This window comes from Gymnoscopelus microlampas (assembly GCF_963454915.1).
Source record: "Gymnoscopelus microlampas genome assembly, chromosome: 5".
In the NCBI taxonomy this organism is placed as follows: domain Eukaryota; kingdom Metazoa; phylum Chordata; class Actinopteri; order Myctophiformes; family Myctophidae; genus Gymnoscopelus; species Gymnoscopelus microlampas.
In genome coordinates, this window is record NC_139942.1 from 17,526,357 (window position 1) to 17,548,469 (window position 22,113).

Sequence of the window (22,113 nt, forward strand, 5' to 3'; positions counted from 1 at the left end):
TGGTGATTTTTTGCCACCTGGATCTCTGAAATGTTTGTTTTCATCAACCTCCTTCAACGTTGTTTTGACGATACATCATTTTTTTCTCAGAGATTTAAGCCTTTCTGTTGACAGATGCAACCGTGGGCAATGTGTGTGTGTGCACTATCTCCCACTATTAATTAATTGCCATCTGGTTGTGTTTGTAATCAGTCGGAGAGTGATTATTATAGAGGTTACCTTATCAGACAGCCTTTCTTTAATACAGTCCACTGATACGTTGCTGCCAGATTTTCCAGATAAGTAAAACAATATAAATCACAAGCGCAAACCCTTGAGTTTCTGACCCAATCATTCACGCATTCATGTCTCTGCGGCGGTGATGCTCAGCAAGTTAGAAACGCCAAAAGTTGAGATCGGTTATTTTCACCATCTGTTAGACGCTATATGAATACTAGGCCTAGCCCACCGTTGCAGAGGCCGTGGGTTCAAATCCACCGCGGTGCATCCGGCTTTGTCGGGGCGTCTAACACGCGAACGCAATAGGCTCTATGCACAGCAGCCATTTTGTGAAGACATTCACAGCTGTTGCCAATGATACTAATGAAGGCTCTGTTCCATTCTGGTCAGACAGAGTCAGGGTGCTGATATCGTGCATTGTTGGCTCACTGGAAAGACTCTGCAACACCAGTGGGTCTAAAACTGTGGTCCAGGGACCCTCACGGTTCCTTCAGGAGGTTCCAAATGTCCCCCTTTACGGGTGTGTAACTCTGAGAGTGTACAAATGGAACCAAATGGACCCGTAAGGGTCCATTTGGTTCCATTTGTACACTCGCAGAGTTATGGGGGTCGTGGAAATTAAAACGTCTGAGAACTACTGTGTGCTGCTAGCCTGATTATCAGCCTGAAGCTGCGTCGAGCTTCAGTCTGACATTGGCTGCAGTGTCCGCGATTACCAGGGGGAGGGGAATTCAAATATCCCTAAACCAATCACAAGAGATCCACGGATCCGCCTAACATCTGACGTCATCGCACAGCTTGTTTTAGCAGATATTCGCCGATTGGCTTGTCGTTAGACCCACCCCCGCCTCCGACTCTGACTTGACAGGTTTTTCTTCGACCGTGAAAAGCCATAGGCTCACATTATTATGACACCAGACCAAGAGGAGCAGTGCACTCAAAGAGTGGGCGGGGTCTATGGTCTGGAACCAGGCTAGTGTGCTGCACTAAATGGAACAGAGCCTTCATTAGTATCATTGCTAACACCTGTGAAGGAAGTGATAATATGGATGCTGTGCACAGAGCCTATTGGCCCCCGTCTTCGGGGGAGGGAAGCCGGGCAGGGAGGAGGGTGATAATTGTCACTGCACGTATTCCTACGGGCTGGGGCGGCACCTGTTTAGCTAGAGCGTTAGGCGGGAGGAGTGGGACGAAAGGCTCTACGTCCTCCCGGTGGGGGCTCCTCACTGGCAGGTGAGTCGGTAGGATACAACAGCGGTGACAACACAGAAATGTGTGTGGGGGAGGAGGAACATCGAAACAAAACACATGCTAGGGTTCGTGCAGTCAGTCACTGTAGTTAGCGGTTAAGCACCACACAGATCACACGGCAAGAGTTCTAACCCAAACAACTTCTGCTCTATCTATTGATTTGTCACATGAGAGTGCTTTCCAGTGGTGTAAAGTAACCAAGTACATTTACTCAAGTACTGTTAGTACTTAAGTACACTTTTGAGGATTTTTTTACTTTACTGGAGTATTTCCCATTTTCTGTACTTTCACTTCTACTCCACTACATCTCAAATGTTGTACTTTTACTCCACTACAATTATTTGAAAACTTCAGTTACTATTTACTTTTCAGATATAAAGTATGATATTATGAAACAGACATTAACCACTTTAGCCCTATTTTAAACCTTGGCTATTTGAAAATAGCCGATCTACAAGCTCACAACACGTCGCATCGCAACGCGTTGTGAGCTTGTAGATCTGCTATTTTCAAACATTTATTGCTTTTACTTTTGGTACTTTAAGTACATTCTGATACCAATACTTTTGTACTTTTACTCAAGTCAATTTGTAATTTCCGGACATTAAATTGTAACAGAGTTCTTCTACATTGCGGTATCGATACTTTTACTTAGCATTGTCCTCTCTTTCTCTGTGAGTGAGAGTGAGTTTCTCTGATAACTAACAGGTCTGTGGTGGTTCTGTGACTGACGCTATATATATGACCTCGCTGTCCCGCTTCTCGTTCTCCATGCGGAGACGGGCAGGCTTTCCCGGAGACGCTGCGGCGCGCGGGAAAACATGTGCTTTGATGGGAACCGACATGTGACACGGCCTTGACCGTGTGAAATGCCCCGCCCTCACTCCTCCTCTCTCACACCCCTCCCCCCCCCCCCCCCCACACACACACACACACGAGAGGCCCTTTTTCACCGCACTAAATGACACACACACACACACACGGCCCGTGCACTGTCACGCTCAGTGGTGGAAAGTAACTCAGTACATTTACTTAAGTACCGTACTTGAGTACAATTTTGAGGTATTTGTACTTTACTTGAGTATTTCCAATTTCCAATACTTTTACTTCTACTCCACTACATCTCAGAGGCAAATGTTGTATTTTTACTCCACTACAATTATATGACGGGCAGAAACCTCTTATCTCCATATTCTTACTTTTCGTCTATGAGGTTTCCACTCGACAGAGACGATACAGTACGTACAAGCGCACACACACACACACACACACACACACACACACACACACACACACACACACACACACACACACACACACACACACACACACACACACACACACACACACACACACACAATCTAGCAATTGTGCCAATGTGTTCGCAGTGGTGGAAAGTAAGGAAATTAAGTACACTTTTGAGGTATTTGTACTTTACTGGAGTAATTTCCAATTTTTTATACTTTTACTTCTACTCCTTTACATCTCAGAGACTATTACAAAACATACATTAACCACTTCAGCCCTATAGAGCGTGCCAACGCGGCGTCACCACGGGGGGGGGTTGGCATTGGGCAATGTTAAGTCAACCTGGTTTTTACCCCTCAAAGATGTCCACCGCTACCAAAAGACACTTGTTGATGCCCCTTTCAGGAATTTTGGCATGCTCTATATACATGTCGCGACGCATTGTGAGCTTGTAGATCAGCTATTTTCAAAAGATTTGTCTACATTTTATACGTTTGAAAACGTGTAAAATGGGACATTCTGCACAAGGAGAACTTTAAGTATATTTTGATGCCAATACTTTTGTACTTTTACCCAAGTCAATTTAGAATTCCGGACTTTTACCTGTAGCAGAGCATGTCTACCTTGCAGTGTTGTGATACTTTTACTTAAGTAAAAAATGTGAGTACTTTTTCCTACCGCTGTGTATATTCGTTTGTGCCTCTCAAAAAGGGTGGCAGTGGTACTATTGTATGTTACACTATGAGAGTCCTGGCCATAGAGTACGACTGGCAGCTTGGGCTCTGTGTGAGTGTGAGTGTGTGTGTGTGTGTGTGTGTGTGCGTGTGCGTGTGCGTGTGCGTGTGCGCGTGCGCGTGTGCGCGTGCGCGTGCGTGCGTGCATGTGCCAGTGTGTGTTATAGCTTGTGTCCAATTAGCCCATTAAGGCCTGAGGTTCCGATTCTACAAAATGTCCTCTAAATTCTAAACAGTTTCTTTTTTTTAAAACATGTTGCTATGTCAGTGGTTCTCAAAAGTTTTTCATGTCAAAGACCCCCAAAATGTATATGCATTTGGCCGCGGGACCCCCATCTCAAAATGTTTTGTTCCAGGGACCCCCCAGAAGCAAAGATTTGAGTTAAAAATGATCCCTTTAAAAGAATATATATATTCAAAGATTTGCGCACATTTTCCCGATTTTTCAAAAATAGCAGATCTACAAGCTCATAGCGCGGCACTCGGTGCCGCGCTACGAGCTTGTATATCTGCTATTTTTGAATAGCCCAAAGTGTAAAATAACACAATAAAAAGTGACACAGATGCGTTCCAGGTCTCAGTGGGTTAGAAGAGGCTCCACTCCAAGCGGTGTCGGCCTAATTAGAAAGGACAGGGCGAGCAGAACAGAAGCCGCTCGCTCGCTCGCGGCCAGCCAGCCGCGGCGGAGCTGAACTGTACGGACGGGTGGTTTGATCTGTGTGTGGGAGAGAGCAGGAGGAACGGGAGACGTCCTGAAAAGCCTTTGGCGGTGGTGGACATGTGATGAGGAAGTACATTTACTTTGAGTCTCTCGTTTACTTTACTTGAGTGTTTGTATTCTCGCCGATTGGATACCTATGACTTTCACTCCACTACGTTTTTTTTTTTTTTATCCCACGATTTTGTAACCCTTGTTTTTTCACCCAGTGCCAATGCCTAAACTGTAATCCTGGGCGCTACTCTCCCTCTGCCAGCCTGGGGAGAGCCCCGAACTGAGCTCCACTCCAGTACATTTTCAAAGACAAATGTTGTACCGTGTCGTTTCTAGGAAGGGAAAAGGTACATTATGAATTAACCACCTATAGTCCTATTTCAAATATAGTGTGAATTGTGAAATCTACAAGCTCACACAACAACCAGTGGTGGAAAGAGGACAACCTTTTTTTTTACTTAAGTAAAAGTATCAGTACCGCAATGCAGAAATACTCTGTTACAAGTGAAAGTCTGGTATTCAAAATTTACTTGAGTAAAAGTACAAAAGTATTGGTACAGTATCAAAATGTACTTAAAGTACCAGAAGTAGAACGTGCTCATTATGCAGAATGTGCCATTTCACAAGTTTTCAAATATATAAAAAATATTTTGAAACAGCAGATCTACAAGTTTACAATGCTTCGCAAAACAACGCATTGTGAGCTTGTAGATCGGCTGTTTTCAAATGGCCTAAACGTATATAGGGCTGAAGTGGATAATGTATGTTTGTAATAATAATCAAAATCTACAAAGTATCTAGTAACTAAAGTTGTCAAATAATTGTAGTGGAGTAAAAGTACAATATTTGCCTCTGAGATGTAGTGGAGTAGAAGTAAAAGTACCTCAAAATTGTACTTAAGTACAGTGCTCGAGTAAATGTACTTAGTTACTTTCCACCAATGACAACAACGCGCCGCGATGCAACGCGCTGTGAGCTTGTGGATTTTGAATATTTCAGTCAAAACTGTAACACAGCATTGCATTGACATTCAAAATAAAATATACTTTGTAATTTGTACTTTTGAATACTTAAGTATATATATATCTTTTCCAAGTATTTAACTCGAGCACAAATCTGACGGAGCAACTTTCACTAACCATAGTTAACCGGGAGTATCTATACTTTGGTATAGAACGCCAGTACTTCGTCCACCGTACCACTGGCCTCCGGTTTGCACCGTCGATCCACCGCTGCACGCACGCGTTGGCGTGGCGTCTCTCCTTCCCTTCACTGAGACGAGATGGATTTTTTACGCTCTTAACCCATTCAGACCGGGAACGCATCTGTGTCATTTTTTAGATTTATTTGGGCTATTTTTTTTTTTTATCGTGAAAATGTGTGCAAATCTTTGAATATATATATATATATATATTTAAAACATTTTTTTTTAACTCAAATCTTTGCTTCTGGGGATTCTACACATGTCTTCTAAACATTTTTTTTTTAAACTTAAGTTGCTATACATATCAGTGTTTCTCAAACTTTTTCATGTCAAGGACCCCCAAAATGATATGTATTTGGCCACGGACCCCCATGTCAAAATATTTTGTTCCAGGGACCCCCAGAAGCAAAGATTTGAGTTAAAAATGTCCGCTTTGAAAGAATATATATATTCAAAGTTTGCACACATTTTCACAATTTTTGTGTAAGTGTAAAATAATGTTTTTATTTTTATTTTTTAGCTCAAATCAAAAAATGCCACAGACGCGTTCCAGGTCTTAATGGGTTAAAGGAGCGAGCAACTCTCTCGCTCCTCTCCCTCAGTTAATAGGATGAAAGGCGAGGCCGCTGATCCTAAACTTTGTTGTCGCCCCCTCAGAGGTGATCGTATTTTTTCTTTTTTAGTGTCGCCAGGCTCTTTAGTCAAAACTACAGGAGTGTTTATTGAGACGCGGCGGGCGGCGGCGGCCCTGTGGGTGTGCTGATACAAGAAAATGAAATTCCGCTGCCATTCCTCACGCTCCATTATCCCATTCAGTCCGGGAAAGCGTCCGTGTCGTTTTAGATTTTTAGCCATATTTTATACTTTGGTATGCTATCCAAAAAATAGCAGATCTACAAGCTCGTAGCGCGTCACTTCGTGCCGCGCTACGAGCTCGTAGTTCTGCTATTTTTGAAACAGCCTTCCTGCACAGGTGTTGCCAATGACACTAATGAAGGCTCTGTTCCATTCATGTCAAACAGAGTCAGGGTGCTGATATTGTGCATGTTGGCTCACTGGAAACACTCCGTTACACCAGTGTGCACATCTTTGAATATATATATTTTTAAAGCATTTTTTTTTACTAAAATCTTTGCTTCTGGGGGTCCCTGGAACAACGTATTATGAGATGGGGGGGGGGTCAGCAGCCAAATACATATATTTTTGGGGGTCTTTGACATGAAAATGTTTGAGCACCGCCGATATAGCAACAAAGACGTTTTTTTTTAAGAGTCCGCCTGCAGGTCTTAATGGGTTATCCAAGGTTCCGTGATAGCGGCGAGGCGTTCGCGCGGGGACCGTCGGCGGCGTGTATAACTATTTATGTTGCTATTTATGCGTAGCCGAGTCTTTGTGCAGGGGGACATTTCTTCATAATGGCTGCCTGAAATCGGCATTATGTTTGCCTTGAAACGGATAAAATCCTATACTCCCCTTGCCGTTTTCTGAATATGATGATTTATTGATTTATATTATCTGTGTTTTCAAAGGATGTTTATTTTGTATTTTGGAATTTTCACTGAGATGTACAAAGTGTTCTATTATACTTCTTTGTGGGGGGTAGTGGTGGAAAAAGTACTCAAATATTTTACTTAAGTAAAAGTATCAATACTGCAATGTAGAAGTACTCTGTTACAAGTAAAAGTCTGGTGTTCAACATTTACTTAAGTAAAAGTACAAAAGTGTTGGTATCAAAAAGTACTGAAAGTACCAAAAGTAAAAGTACTGAAATGTTTGAAAATAGCAGATCTACAAGCTCACAACGCGTCGCGATGCGACGCGTTGTGAGCTTGTAGATCGGCTATTTTCAAATAGCCTAGGTATAAAACAGGGCTAAAGTGGTTAATGTATGTTTTATAGTATAATAACATATATCTCAAAAGTAACTAGTCACTAAAGTTGTCAAATAATTGTAGTGGAGTAAAAGTATCATATTTGCCTCTGAGATGTAGTGGATAAAAGTATTGAAAATGGGAAATACTCCAGTAAAGTAAAAAATCCTCAAAAGTGTACTGAAGTACAGTACTTAAGTAAATGTACTTAGTTACTTTACACCACTGAAAGTGTTCTATTATAGTTCTTTGTAGGGGGGGTAAAATGCTCTTTTCTAAAAAGCAATAGGATTATTTTATAGTAAAGCCTTTCTTTTGTACATGTGCCAGCCTCTTACAGGAGATTATTAGACCACGCTTCTTCTCCTGCCGTATTGGAAGCAATGAGAATACTGAATGAACTGCTTGGAGGGCAGGGGTGGCAATACCACAATGTAGACATACTGCGTTACTAAGACACAATTTGGCTTGGAGTAAAAGTACAAAAGTATTGACATACAAATCGATTTTCCATTTCAAATTATTTTTTTTTAAAGGTCAGAACATTGTCAAAATCTTTTGAAAATGCGTAGTATAAAATAGGGCTTAAGTAATTGTAGTGGAGTAAAAATACTATTTTTGAGTATTGGAAATACTCAAAGTAAAAGTACCTAAATAAAATGTTACCTGAGTAAATGTACTTACTTTCCACCACTGATGGAGAGCATAATAACTAAACCTCTACTCTATGTGTGTGTGTGTGTGTGTGTGTGTGTGTGTGTGTGTGTGTGTGTGTGTGTGTGTGTGTGTGTGTGTGTGTGTGTGCGAGTGCGAGTGCGTGTGCGTGTGTGTGTGCGTGTGCGTGCGCGCGACTGCACGGGCACGTGTTTGCGTGTTGGCCTATCACAATCATTATAATCCCCTGATCGCAATCATTTGAGATAACCACAATTATTTTGCATAATCATAAGAATCGTCTATCTCATAATATATATTGAATATGCCAGTCATTTCTTTGTATATACATATTGTACGTTATTTGTCAAATCTGCCCAGTGCAATCTTTGTTTACGAAGACTAAAAGCCAAACAGAAATGTCATTTTTATTCAATCCCCTTCCCTCGTGTGACCCCTGAAACCAACCCCCCCCTATTTGAGAACAACCAAACACTCAGGGACAGATTCTGGGGTCTTTACCTGCAGTCCCCCTCAGACCCCCACCTTTCAGCTAGGAATTCTGGGATACATGTGAAAATCTCACAGAACAAAGAAGCGGCCCCTTTCAAGGCTGTTTTCTCAGCTCTCTGTATTCTCTGTAAGACATCACTCCGTATCACTCTCAAAACTGGTGTGTCAAACTGCAGAACCAATATGTCAATTTGATTCCCTGCTTTCATATGAGATGAAAAAAAACAAAAATGCAAAAATGCTAGATGACTCGGCTCTATTCCAAATCAGTCACATACTGTATGTTTCAATGTTCAATGCCAAATACACAACTAATCGCAATAGGCGCTATGCACAGCAGCCATATTGGAAATAAATTGGGCCTCTTCCTTACTTCCTTCACAGGTTTTACCATTGATACTAATTAAGGCTCTGGTCCATTTAGTGTAGCACAGTGGACCCCCATAACTCTGAGAGCGTACAAATGGAACCAAATGGACCCTTACGGGTCCATTTGGTTCCATTTGTACGCTCTCAGAGTTACACACCCGTAAGGGGCCATTTGAAACCCCCCTCAAGGAACCATGAGGGTCCCTGGACCACACTTGGAGACCCACTGGTGTAGCAGAGTGTTTCCAGTGAGCCGACATGCAACAACATCAGCGCCCTGACTCTGTTCGACCAGAATGGAACAGAGCCTTCGTTAGCGTCATTGGTAACACCTGTGCAGGAAGTAGTACGGAAGAGGCCCAATTTCTTTCCAATATGGCCGCTGTGCATATCGCCTATTATTCGCGCGACAAATAACCGTCAACTAAAAAATGTCCCTGTCGTAACAGCTTGCGTTTGCGTTTTCCTTTCCCAGCCGTGCCCCTGGCCCCCCAGAGCGTCATCTCCAACGTCAACGAGACCTCGCTGTCCCTGGAGTGGGAGGAGCCCGGGGACACGGGCGGGCGCAGCGACCTGGTCTACAACGTGGTGTGCAAGAAGTGTGCGCGGGACCGCGGCCCGTGCACGCGCTGCGACGACAACGTGGACATCGCGCCGCGCCGCCTGGGCCTGCGGCAGAAGAAGGTGGTGGTCCGCAACCTGCTGGCGCACACGCGCTACAGCTTCGAGGTGCAGGCCGTCAACGGGGTGTCCGGGAAGAGCCCCACCGCCCCCAGCTACTCCACCGTCAACATCACCACCAACCAAGCCGGTCAGTTCAATGGCATAAAAAACACTGGTTCTCAACCTGTTTTTTTGTTTTTTTTTACCCGCAGGGGAGGTTCACGCACGCACGCACGCACGCACGCACGCGGACACACACACACACACGCACGCGCACACACGTCTTATACTGTTGGCCACTGAGCAGCTCCAGTTGGGGATTCAGTGCCATGTTCACTTCAGCCGTCATAGGCGATTTTTTAGCCTATGTCAGGAGGAGGGGGGGGGGGGGGGGGGGGGTTAAACATGTTCGCTTGAAAAAAAGTATTCAATGATTTGCACAAATCTTCACGATATCTCAAAAATAGCAGATCTACAAGCTCATAGCGCGGCACTCGGTGCCGCGCTATGAGCTTGTATATCTGCTATTTTTGAAAAGCCCAAAGTGTAAAATAATGCTTTTTAGCTCAAATCAAAAAAATGACACAGATGCTTCGACACTATGGAAATTAATACCAGTCAGAGAATCCTTTATTCCAGAGAGTTGAAGGAGCTGAGTCGAGCATAAACTGCCGGTAATCTGGCAGTTATATCTGTAAACAGCAGGTGGGCTGTGCTCACAGATCAACAACACATTGTCAACAGACAACAATATAAATCCACTGTCACCAGTACTATGGCTAATACGGTGCAAATACATCATCCTATAAACACGTGAACACTATAGTGAACGCTGAATAAAAACGGTGCGCCCTTCTGGCAAAGTAGCCTACTGAAGCCAAGGAAACAATGAACATGTCGCAAAGTAAGCACAACAAACAGTGTAACAAATAATGTAACATTCCGCGTATAAGTGTCACAGCTTGCTTGCGTGTTGTATCCGACCTTCACGTACATGTCAGGGTGACAGATAGACAGTCCTTATCCCAGACTATTTCACCTTTCAAAACCACGCCCTCAGAGACAGCTGGTTTATCTCCCTAACAAAAGGAGTAACACCCCAGGCCACTCAGATCAAAGGCAAGTTTTCAGGGCATCGTGTCGCAATGGTGTGGGCTTGGAGGGGAATGGAATATCATAGTCAAATAACGTCTCCCGTACAATCACTAAATGATAAATCAGTATTTGACAGTCCAATATTTCCTTAACAGCCCCAGTTTGACTTGCATTAGTCCACGGATCCCCGGATTTGGTAAATGGTGCCTTAATGTGGCGTCTTTATCCAAAGCGCTTTCCCAGTCACACACACACATTCACACACCGACGACGGAGGAGAAACCAAGGCACCAACCTGCGCATTCGGGAGAAGTTAGGGGTTCAGTGTCTTGCTCAAGGACAAGGACACTTCAACACTAACCCAGGCGGAGCCGGGCATCGAACCAGGAACCTTCCGTTTCCCAAGCGCCCTGTCTACCTTCTGAGCCAATGCCGCCCCACTTTAATCCATTTTTTTTTTTCAAATCCTAGTGCTCTGTGTGGAGTTTGCATGTTCTCCCCGTGTCTCCTAGGGTAGTTAATACCCTCACAAAAACATGTAGTAATCCTGGTCACTATAGTGCCTTCCCCTGGTCAGCCGGGGCGCCTGACGGAGGGGAAGGGAATGGTTGGAATAACGTGTTCCTTCCACAAGCTACGTCCTACCGGGGAAACTCTCCCCTGTCAGGTGACAAGAAGGTCAGTTGGCTCTCATGCATTGAAGGAGGCATGAGCTCGGCCCTGGGCTCCCTAGGCTGGTGGGGGGAGTGTAGTGCCCAGGATCACTTAGCAAATTGGCACCGGGTGAAAAAAAGGGTTACAAAATCGAGGGATAGAAAATATTTTTGTGCTAATTTAACTTTGAGAGCGTACAAATGGAACCAAATGGACCTGGAACGATTTTCATATTCCATCCTGATTGGCGCTTTCTCAACTTTGCTGGCCCACAATAACCTACCTAACCTGGCGGAGACCTGTGCTCCGAGGAGCACTTTTTCTAGTTCCATTTGTACTCACTGAGTTACAGACCTGTTACTGGTCTATATTTGGACCCTTGGTGGTCCCCGAACTCGACGCTGAGAACCGGCATCGTAAAAAACACCAAGTCGATATCATTTGAGCCATCCCAACAAAACAGAGCTGATCGGTAGCACTGCGTCAATCAATAACACTTAACGTCCAGCCATCGAACGGGACGCTTGGTAAATCTTTCTTTTCCCCAGTCAATGTCACTCTCAGTGGCAGCTTTTACTGTCCTAACTATTACTACGGTCTGTAAACATCAACCGAGCACAGTCATTAAGAGGCCCGCAATATGCGATACCTCTCAGTTTCAAGAGTTTATTGTTCAAAGTGAGCGAATTTATGGCGTACATCCCCCGCCATCAGCACTCAGCGCACGTTATCTTATAACGTTCTAATCTTCCTTAACGCATTAAGACCTGAGGCCGAATCTTACTTATGTCTTCTAAATCCTAACAGTTTTCTGGAAAAACGTATGTTTCTATATCAGTGGTTCTCAAACGTTTAAAAGAATAATAATATATTAATTTGCACACATTTTCTCGATTTTTCAAAAATAGCAGATCTACAAGCTCATAGCGCGGCACTCGGTGCTGCGCTATGAGCTTGTAGATCTGTTATTTTTGAATAGCCAAAGTGTAAAATAATGCTTTTTTTTTAGCTCAAATCAAAAAATGACACAGATGCGTTCCGGGTCTTAATGGGTTAATGAATGTCACCTCGTCAGCGTCAACCACTTAATATCTCTCACTCTCGCCGTCCACGCTGGTCAGCACCTTTTTCAAAGACACTCGTTTCATTCGCTGTTAGCCCCACCACTACTATGTCTGCCTGAATGGGTGTTTATTGGCCCTTGGCAATGATTGGCAATTAAGATGATTTAGAGACAACACAGCTCTGGAGAAGCTGGAAAAGGTCAAACTTTTGCAAGGTTGTTGTAAACGTGGGAGGTTGGAGTTTGGTTGAAGAATTTCAAAAAATCCGTTGCGGAGTGGTTATTTGTACGGCGTTGGCGCTGAAGCGGCTGGCCGTCTTAATTGTTTTTATTTATTTTTTTAATTGAAAAAAATATTTGTAAACAAATCTTGTAAATCCCTGGCTCAAAATATTTTCAGATAGGGGTCCGCAGCATATTATGAATTTTTGGGGGTCTGCACTAGCAGATAAAAAAATACAGGCTACCATTAAAGGAATATTTCACTTTCAAAAAAACTTTGGGTCATTTTATCGTCTACTCAGGCTTTTGTGAACCCCCCAGACCATTTTTAAGTTGCTCGATTCAGTATTTAGATATATGATATTCATTTTATCAGACACGCCCCCTTCCTATACAAACCCATTATAACTTCAAACCCCATTTTAACCATGTTAGATTTATCAAAAACACCCGTCCTTGGTTCTGGTGAATCACCCCGCCCTCCTAATACGCAAGGGGGGCGTGTTTTTTCGATAACTTTTTTCACTTATTTTATTATTTTTTTTAATTGTATTTAATTTTTTTCATTTTCCAAAAATAATATTTAAAATAAATAATGGGGGGCGTGTCTGATAAAATGAATATCTAATATCTAAATACTGAATCAAGCAACTTATAAACTGTCTGGGGGGCTCACAAAAGCCTGAGTAGACGATAAAATGACACAAGGTTTTTTTGAAAGTGAAATATCCCTTTAATTTTCAATAGAGCCAGCCACATGAACATATAAGCTGACGCCCGAAAAAAGGCTACAAAACGAGCAATCGTTTACCTTCTCTCTCCAAACAAGTCCTGTTTGTAATGGGCGGGAAAAAACTAATTACTTCCACCAGCCAGTTCCCTTTTGTTTTTAAGCCAAGCCTTTATATTTTCCTTTATATGTTGCTCGCTCGCGGTACGCACGTTTACATGACGTCAACGAGCGTGTTGCTGAACTCTTCAACCGCAACTCGGGGACGTGCAGACATGCTGGGTGGCTTTGTAGTTTTGTAGCTTGCCAGTGTGTCCTGTTTTGTGTGATATTAATCTATTTTAGGGGGCTGTCACGGCCTAGGAATGTATCATTCAGTATTGTTTTATTCAAAGTACGTAGTGCGTCAAACTTTTCACTTTGTCATCTCTAGGACTTGAATCACCCGCTAATGCCCTTTGAAAAAACAACAAAGCGACCCGCCATTTGTTTCGAAACCTTTTTGACGTGATATTTCTGGAATGACACGCTTGCCATTTATTAACCCATTCAGACCGGGAACGCAGCTGTGTCATTAGTAAGATTTCTTTGGGCTATTCAAAAATAGCAGATGTACAAGCTCATAGCGCGGCACTCGGTGCCGCGCTATGAGCTTGTAGATCTGCTATTTTTTTTAAATTGTGAAAATGTGTGCAAATCTTTTGAATATATATATATATTTAAAGCGAACATTTGTAACTCAAATCTTTGCATCTGGGGATCTCTGGAACAACATATTTTGAGATATATTGTTTATTTAAATATTTGTAATATTTTTTATATGTTTAATATGTTTAATATGTTTAATATTTTTAGTATTTTTATACGTTATATATTTTTATATTTTTTTGTAAAAAAAAAAAAAAAAGAATTTAGAAAACATTTGTAGAATCGGCCCTCAGGTGTTAATGGGTTAAACCAGCCATGTGTTTTTCCATCCCCAGCGCCGTCGGCGGTGCCCACCGTTCATCTGATGAGGTCCACCGCAGACACGCTCAGTCTGTCATGGCTGCCCCCAGAGAAGCCCAACGGGGTCATCCTCGACTACGAGATCAAATACTACGAGAGGGTGAGAGAGAGAGACGACGCCGGCCTGCCAGCAGTTATTTATCGTTGCTGTTCGGCCGGGCCGGAAACCTTGTATCATTCTCCATACTGTGTTTGAACTTTGTAGGTTTATTCCTGGAATGAAGGGCCTAATTTCTCATGCGATAGTGTCGTGCGCTGCAAAAAAAATGTCTTTAAGCTCACGACAGCAATATGAATATTGTCGCTGTCGGGGAGAAACCTTGTATCTCCATATTTCAACTGAATTAATGGTCTACTTTGTCGTACAAGAGTGTCATGCAAAAAGAAGCAAAATTAGCATACCGTTGCTGACCAGCTAACTTCCGCTTTTGCATTTTTTTCCATAAATTAGGGCCATTGAACACCCTTTACGTCTGTATGTTGATTAAAATATTATTGAACCAATGAAAAGTATTAAAAAGCGCTTCTGACAAAACCAGCTAACTCCATTGGATCCTCACACTTTCTGCTAAAACCAGCTAACTCCATCAAAGGGGGGTGGAGTTAGCTGGTTTTGCTGAGTCCAGGCTCCACCCCCTTTTGACCTCCAACCTCATTGTGAGCTTGGAGGATGGAGGTCCATTCGGCTGTTCTAATCAATGATGAACAAAACCTCCTAACTCCACTTTTTGTTTTGTTTTTGTAATTTCCTGAAAAATGTACATTTTGGAGTTAGCTGGTTGCTGCCGGACAGCAGAGATATCGTTGCTGTCGGGAAGAAACCTCTTATCTCCATATTCTAACCTTTTGTGTTTTTTCATACAATGAATGCCCTACTTGACCATACAAAAGCATCAAAAGTAGCAGATCTACAAGCCCGAAACACGGCGCGAAGCGACGAGTTTGGAGCTTGTAGATCTGCTACTTTTGCTACTTCTGAATTTGAATCCTGACACAGTTTCGGTCATAATGAGGTTTCTATACCCGACAGAGACGATATGCATTAGGGCCACGGAAACCCCATAACTCCGAGAGTGTACGGGTCCATTTGGTTCCGCTTGTTACACTCTCAGAGTTACAAACCATGTAAGGGTCCATTTGGTCATCCTAACTATCAGTCATTTAGCTGGGGACCCTCAGGTATCCTTGAGGGGGGTTCCATGGGGGTCCCCAGCTAGACCCCACTTTGAGAACCACTGGATTAACCCATTAAGACCTGAGGCGAGTCTTAATTTCTTTTTTCTAAATCCTAACAGTTTTTTGAAAAAAAAAATCAAAAACCTTTTTTTCCAAGATTTTTCAAAAATAGCAGATCTACAAGCTCATAGCGCGGCACTCGGTGCCGCGCTATGAGCTTGTAGATCTGCTATTTTTGAATGGCCAAAGAAATCTAAAGTGACACAGATGCGTTCCAGGTCTTAATGGGTTAATGAACTGAAGTAGGCCTAATCATTAGCTAATTAGTTAATATCTAAACGCTCCCACCTGTCAAGCTATTTCTTAGTGAATTGTCCTTTTACATGTTTCATGTTGCATGGTGTTTGTGTTTTCTCTCTGACACATCAGAAGGAACTTGCAACAGGCATTAAATCTCTAGTTACATAAACAGAAACATGTCAGGAAGAGAGCAAACAGTGAGACCAGATGAACGGATTAAGCCGGATTTACCCCGTAGTTGCACTCTGGTGTCTCGCACCGAAAACAGAGCGCGTAGATTGGCGATTATCGGTGTGCAGCGCCACATGGAACAAAGTATCAAGTAAGCTGTTATGATTTTTTGAAATCCATCAGCTGCGACACTTTGTTTAATGACAAATAAAGATTTAGCCTAAAATTAGAGACGTACTGTATTAATTGGGATCCCCGTACTCGTTTAGCATTCATTTTTGACCCGTGATCTCGGCATCAAAGTCCTCTCATGATGTCCCCAGAGAAGCAAGAAAAAACAAAAACGAGTGTTTCCCTGCGATGGAATAAACTCGAGCAGAAAATATCATAGAAACACAACCTTGTATAATGTTTGTGTTCAAAGTGTTTGTGTTTGTATTAGTCGCTCGGGTGACGCAGGGGTAAAGGATCTGCCCAACGCGGTGGAGTCGAGGGGTTCGAATAGTCATAGTCTTTTGAATACAATTGTGTTTAGTTTTAGCCATGTTTTAGTCATCTGAGATGTTTTACTGTTTTTTTTTTACTGTCTAGCTTTAGTCGACTAAATATCATAAGATTATAGTCGACTAAATCTACAGTTCATTTGGTTGACTAAAAATGCTTTTGGCGGTGCCTCGATGCCGTCGTAATGGCTGATTTTACACTTGGCTGCACTCTGAAAATAGGCGATCTACAAGCTCACAACGCGTCGCAGTGAGCTTGTAGATCTGCTATTTTCAATGCGCAACACCTGAACGCAACCAAACATAAAATGACTTGTCTTTTAGTTGTACTGGATCTCTTGTCCACTTGTCCCTCACTTTTACATCAACATTTTAGTCTAGTTTTTATTTGTTTGTCAGTATATTTAGTCATAGTTTTAGTCATCGTAGCTTAGTTTTTATTTTGTTTTTTTTAGTTTTCGTCAGTGAAAAAAGGTAGTCGACCAACATTTTTCGTCATAGTTTTAGTCGGCGAAATCAACACTACCACAAATATTGTTTTTTTTTGGGAGAAAGGTTTTTTTTATGCCCAGTCACTAATACTGCACCCGAGATGTTCCTTTTTACTGAGGCCAAGTTTAAAATCAGAATTGAATACATCAAATATCAATACGAGGCAACTGAAAAACAAGGCAGTGGTAATAGTGGATGGAGAGAGGGGATTTATGCACAACCAAACAATAGCAACCAATGGGCAAAGGAAAAGGGACGTGACCACGGGCAGCACTCACAAAGGGTCAATGGGCTCTATGCATAGCCGCCATATTGGAGAGAAATTGGGCCTCTTCCTTACCTCCTTCACAGGTGTTACCAATGATACTAATTAAGGCTCTGTTTCATTCTGGTCAAACAGAGTCAGGGTGCTGATAGTGTGCATCGTTGGCTCACTGGAAACACTCTGCTACACCAGTGGGTCTCAAAGTGTGGTCCAGGGACCCTCATTGTTCCTTGAAGGGGTTCCAAAAGGCCCCTTACGGTGTGTAACTCTGAGAGCGTACAAATGGAACCAAATGGACCCGTAAGGGTCCATTTGGTTCCATTTGTACACTCTCAGAGTTATGGGGGTCCTTGAAATCAAAAAGTTTGAGAACCATTGTGCTACAATAAATGTAACAGAGCCTTCATTAGAATCATTGGTAACACCTGTGAAGGAAGTAAGGAAGAGGCCCAATTTATTTCCAATATGGCTGCTGTGAATAGAGCCTATTGGCATAACGACTAAACTGGAGAGAAAAAGAGAAAAAAAAAAGTTTTGTCTTTTGTGTTCCCGTAGGGCCAGGCCATGTCCCACACCGTCACCTCCCAGTACAGCTCTGGCCAGGTGGAGGGTCTGAGGGCGGCCACCCCCTACGTGGTCCAGGTGCGAGCTCGCACCGTGGCCGGGTACGGACGCTACAGCAGCCCCATGGACTTCACCACCAGCCTGCATAGTAAGGCTATATAGCTCATCTCTACTCCTATACTCGAATGCCTCCTTCTGTACAGCAGTGTTTCCCCAAAGAGTGGTTCGGGACCCAGTTTTTGATATACAAGCTCATAGCGCGGCACCGAGTGCCGCGCTATGAGCTTGTAGATCTACTATTTTTGAAAAATCGTGACAATTTGTGGCAAAATCTATTTTATTTTATTTTATATATTTTTTTACATTTGTAAAATATTTAGTTCCAGGAACCCCCAGAAGCAAAGATGTGAGTTACAAATCTCCGCAAAAAGAAAAGAAAACAATTCAAATATTTGCACAACTTTTCCTGATTTTCCAAAAATAGCAGATCTACAAGCTCATAGCGCGGCACTCGGTGCCGCGCTATGAGCTTGTAGATTTTCTATTGTTGAATAGCCCAATGAAATCTAAAAATCACACACAGATGCGTTCCCGGTCTTAAAGAGTTAAGTTTCCTATATTTATATATTAATATATATATATGGCATATTACAGCATTTTATATATACCTTTTATAAAATATTCAAAGCATTTTTGAAAAGGTTATTAATTCACAATGTAATTGTGTCTCTTTTTGGGCCTCGAGCTGAACAAGTTTGGGAACCAATGTATTAGAGTCTGTTGTCAATTATCTGGGTAGTTACATTTTCCCACACATATGTTGAACATAGCTCTCGTGGCTGCTTTCACGATTCAATTTGTAAAAAAAAAATTAAAAAGGAAAAAGAGGGAGCATTAGGTCTACTACGTACATCCTCTATGCTTCTTCGTACGGCAATTAGCGAAAATAGAAGATATACAAGCAAGCCATTTTTGTTATTTTGTCATTTGTAAAAAGAATACATATATATATTGCCGCCAGAGTTAATGTAATTAAAAGTAAATGTTTGTATTACATTGTGATATCATCAAACATAAATATCAAACACATTTAACTTTAAGTCTGATTGAAACGGCGATAAAACTTATCCTCATTTTCCCTCCCACCCCCCCCGGCAAATCAAATCAAACCCCATGGCTGCTTTGATGGTTGGATATGAAGCATGCAAAATACAAGCATGCATCTTAACAATGTTTTCCTTTCTACATGACGACGGATATGCAGGGGTTGCCAGATCCGCTTATCATAATTTCCCCGCAAGATTTTATTTGAAAATAGCCGATCTACAAGCTCACAACGCGTCGCATCGCGACGCGTTGTGAGCTTGTAGATCTGCTATTTTCAAATAGCTGATGATTATGTTAACTCAATTCCTGCCAATCACGCATAAATGCGATCTATTAAATAGCGCACATGGCCGCCAAGATGGCATAAATGCGTTCTATTGAAAAAAATTAAAATTTGAAAAAAAATTGGGGGAAAAAATGTTTTTTTCTTTTTTTTTTTTTTCAATTTGACCCAAAGACCAACAAGATATGATTTGTCGAAGATTTAGACTCCCATCCACTTCCTTGTTAACTCAAAACTTAAAAATCCTGTATCTCGGCTCCTGAGTACTTTTTTAATTTCAATGAAAAATCTCTGGCAGAAAACAGCAAAAAATCTGAAATAATTCTGGCAGTCATTCAGTTGGTGGGTTTTCCTAGGCCTGGTTGCTTGTTTCTCTCACAGAATCTGGCAACACTGCGGATATGTGAGTTTCCCTTCTGTCTGTGACGCCAATAAACGTGTGTGTGTCTGCTGCGTCTTTATTCCAGGTGACCCTCAGAGATCGGTCCAGGATCAGCTGCCTCTCATCGTGGGTTCTGCGTCGGCGGGGCTGGTGGTCATCGTGGCCTTGGTGGTCATAGCCGTCATCTGCCTCAAGTGAGCCTCTCGTTTTATTAACCCATTAAGGCCTGAGGTTCCGATTCTACCAAACGTCTTCTGAATCCCAACAGTTTAACAAAAAAAAACCCTATGTTGCTATATCAGTGGTTCTCAAACTTTTTCATGTCAAGGACCCCCAAAATGATATGTATTTGGCCGCGGACCCCCATCTCAAAATATTTTGTTCCAGGGACCCCCCAGAAGGAAAGATTTGAGTTAGAAATGTTCGCTTTTTCAAAAATAGCCAAAGTGTAAAATAATGCTTTTTAGCCAAAATGACACAGATGCGTTCCAGGTCTTAATGGGTCAACTCGCACCTTGGAGGAAATGTTTCGCTCACTCTCAACAAAATGACGGCCTCATTCACTTGTTTCCTTGTTGCGTTGTGGTAGAGCTCATCCACTGAAACCCTAGATACTTTGTTGTGTGTCTAATACAACAATCTACAAGCTGATAACGCGTTGCATTGCGATATCTCGGCTCTTTTTGCCCAACGTTCGCCCGTTTTTGTCAAATGTTCGCCTCTCGAGACACGGCCCAGCATTTGGAACGCCGGCAATCAGCAGCAGTAACAGTGGTATTGCTGGAACAAATTATAATATAATTGTACGGCCTTCTGTTGTCAGTTAACTTGGATATTATTGAAGTCAAGGGCACCGTTTGAAGACTATTAACTGTGAACGTGATTTGGTTTTGTGTGTTGTTTTTTTTAGGAAACAACGCACCGGCTCGGAACTGGAGTACACAGAGAAATTGCAGCAATACAGTAAGTGTGTGTGTGTGTGTGTGTGTGTGTGTGTGTGTGCGCGTGCGTATGCGTGTGCATGTGCGTATGTGTGTGTGTGTATTGCCGTATAAAAATATTGCCGTCTTAAATGTTGATAAAAGTATTGTAATATGAACGTGTGTGTGTGTGCGTGCGTGCGTGCGTGCGTGCGTGCGTGCGTGCGTGCGTGCGTGCGTGCATGTGTGTGACAGATTTTCAAATACATATTAGAGTATCATAAGCCTAAGCCCAGTCCATGTCTATGTTTTGGGAATCCGTTGTCGAAAGAATGTCAACGAACCATTGAACCAGTGAACCATACCTATATCTAGTGGCACTTGAGTCTTTTTATGCTACTCTAGGCATATGCTGTGATTTCCCCTCTTTTGTACTGCGTACAGTAGCTTTATTATAAAAACAAAAGTGATTCATTGTACAGCACTTTGGTCAACTTCCGTTGTTGTCAGTGGTGTAAAGTAACTAAGTACATTTACTCAAGTACTGTACTTAAGTACAATTTTGAGGTATACTTTTATTTTACTGGAGTTTTTCCAATTGTCTATACTTTTACCTCTACTCCACTACATCTCAGAGGCAAATAAATATTGTTCACAACTTGTAGATCGGCTATTTTCAAACATTTTTGTACTTTTGCTTTTGGTACTTTAAGTACATTTTGATGCCAATGCTTTTGTACTTTTACTCAAGTACATTTTTAATTCTGGACTTTTACTCGTAACAGAGTATTTCTATATTGCAGTATTGGTACTTTTACTTAAGTAAAGAATTTGAGTCCTTTTTCCACCACTGGTTGTTTGAATGTGCTCTACAAAGAACTCGACTCGACTGTGCGCGCGCCACCGCCTACCCGCTTTTAAAAAGATCGCGTCGCCTGCTGCTATGACCACCTGTGCGCTGTTCTGTTCTGTGGATACTTCTCTGTTTGTTTTGTGCTGTGATTATGGTGCGGGAATGACATTGTTGACAATCAAAGAGACGTGAACCAAAAAATCCAAAAGAAGTTAACGAGCCTAAAAGTTGTACCCTACGCCTTCAGAACTATATCCCAACAGTGTTGACGACTTCTCAAAACTTTTGTTGAAAGTCTCTCAAACAATGAAAATACAGCTAAAGTTTTGGGTTTGACTTAATAACCCCCCATGGGGTTGGTGCCAGGCATATGCTGAGTGACTTGCCGAAGGGGGCGCATGACGCAACTCTGTGCCAAGCTGCTCGACTCTGTAACCAAAGCTCAAGTCAGCGAATTTATACACCACAGAGTAGCTGTCGGTTTTTACACCCACGTTGTGCTTTCACTGCTTAACTTCTTTAACCCTTTAAGACCGGGAACGCATCTGTGTGTCATTTTTAGATTTTTTTGGGCTATTCAAAAATAGCAGATCTGCAATTTTTTTTAAAAAATTGTGAACATTTGTGCAAATATTTCAATATATATATATTTTTAAAGCAACTTTTTTTACACTCAAATCTTTGCTTCTGGGGATTCTACAAATGTCTCCTAAATCCTAACAGTTTTCTGAAAAAAAAACGCATGTTGCTATAATATCAGTGGTTCTCAAACCTTTTTCATGTCAAGGACCCCCAAAATTATATGTATTCGGCCCCGGACCCCCATCTGCGCTATGAGCTTGTAGATCTGCTATTTTTGAATAGGCCAAAGAAATCTTAAAAATGAC

General features: G+C 42.2%; 1 protein-coding gene across 1 annotated transcript in view; it reads left to right on the forward strand.

Moving 5' to 3' along the window:
• The window catches only part of LOC311045955 (ephrin type-B receptor 3-like), a gene marked incomplete at its 5' end in the record, with an annotated part of 83,070 nt that overhangs the window by 17,147 nt on the left and 43,810 nt on the right, over window positions 1-22,113 (forward strand). The window contains 5 exon segments of the mRNA XM_084058027.1: window positions 9,251-9,586; window positions 14,186-14,310; window positions 17,673-17,829; window positions 19,539-19,647; window positions 20,364-20,416. Of these exon segments, the coding sequence (XP_083914153.1) occupies window positions 9,251-9,586; window positions 14,186-14,310; window positions 17,673-17,829; window positions 19,539-19,647; window positions 20,364-20,416 (780 nt within the window).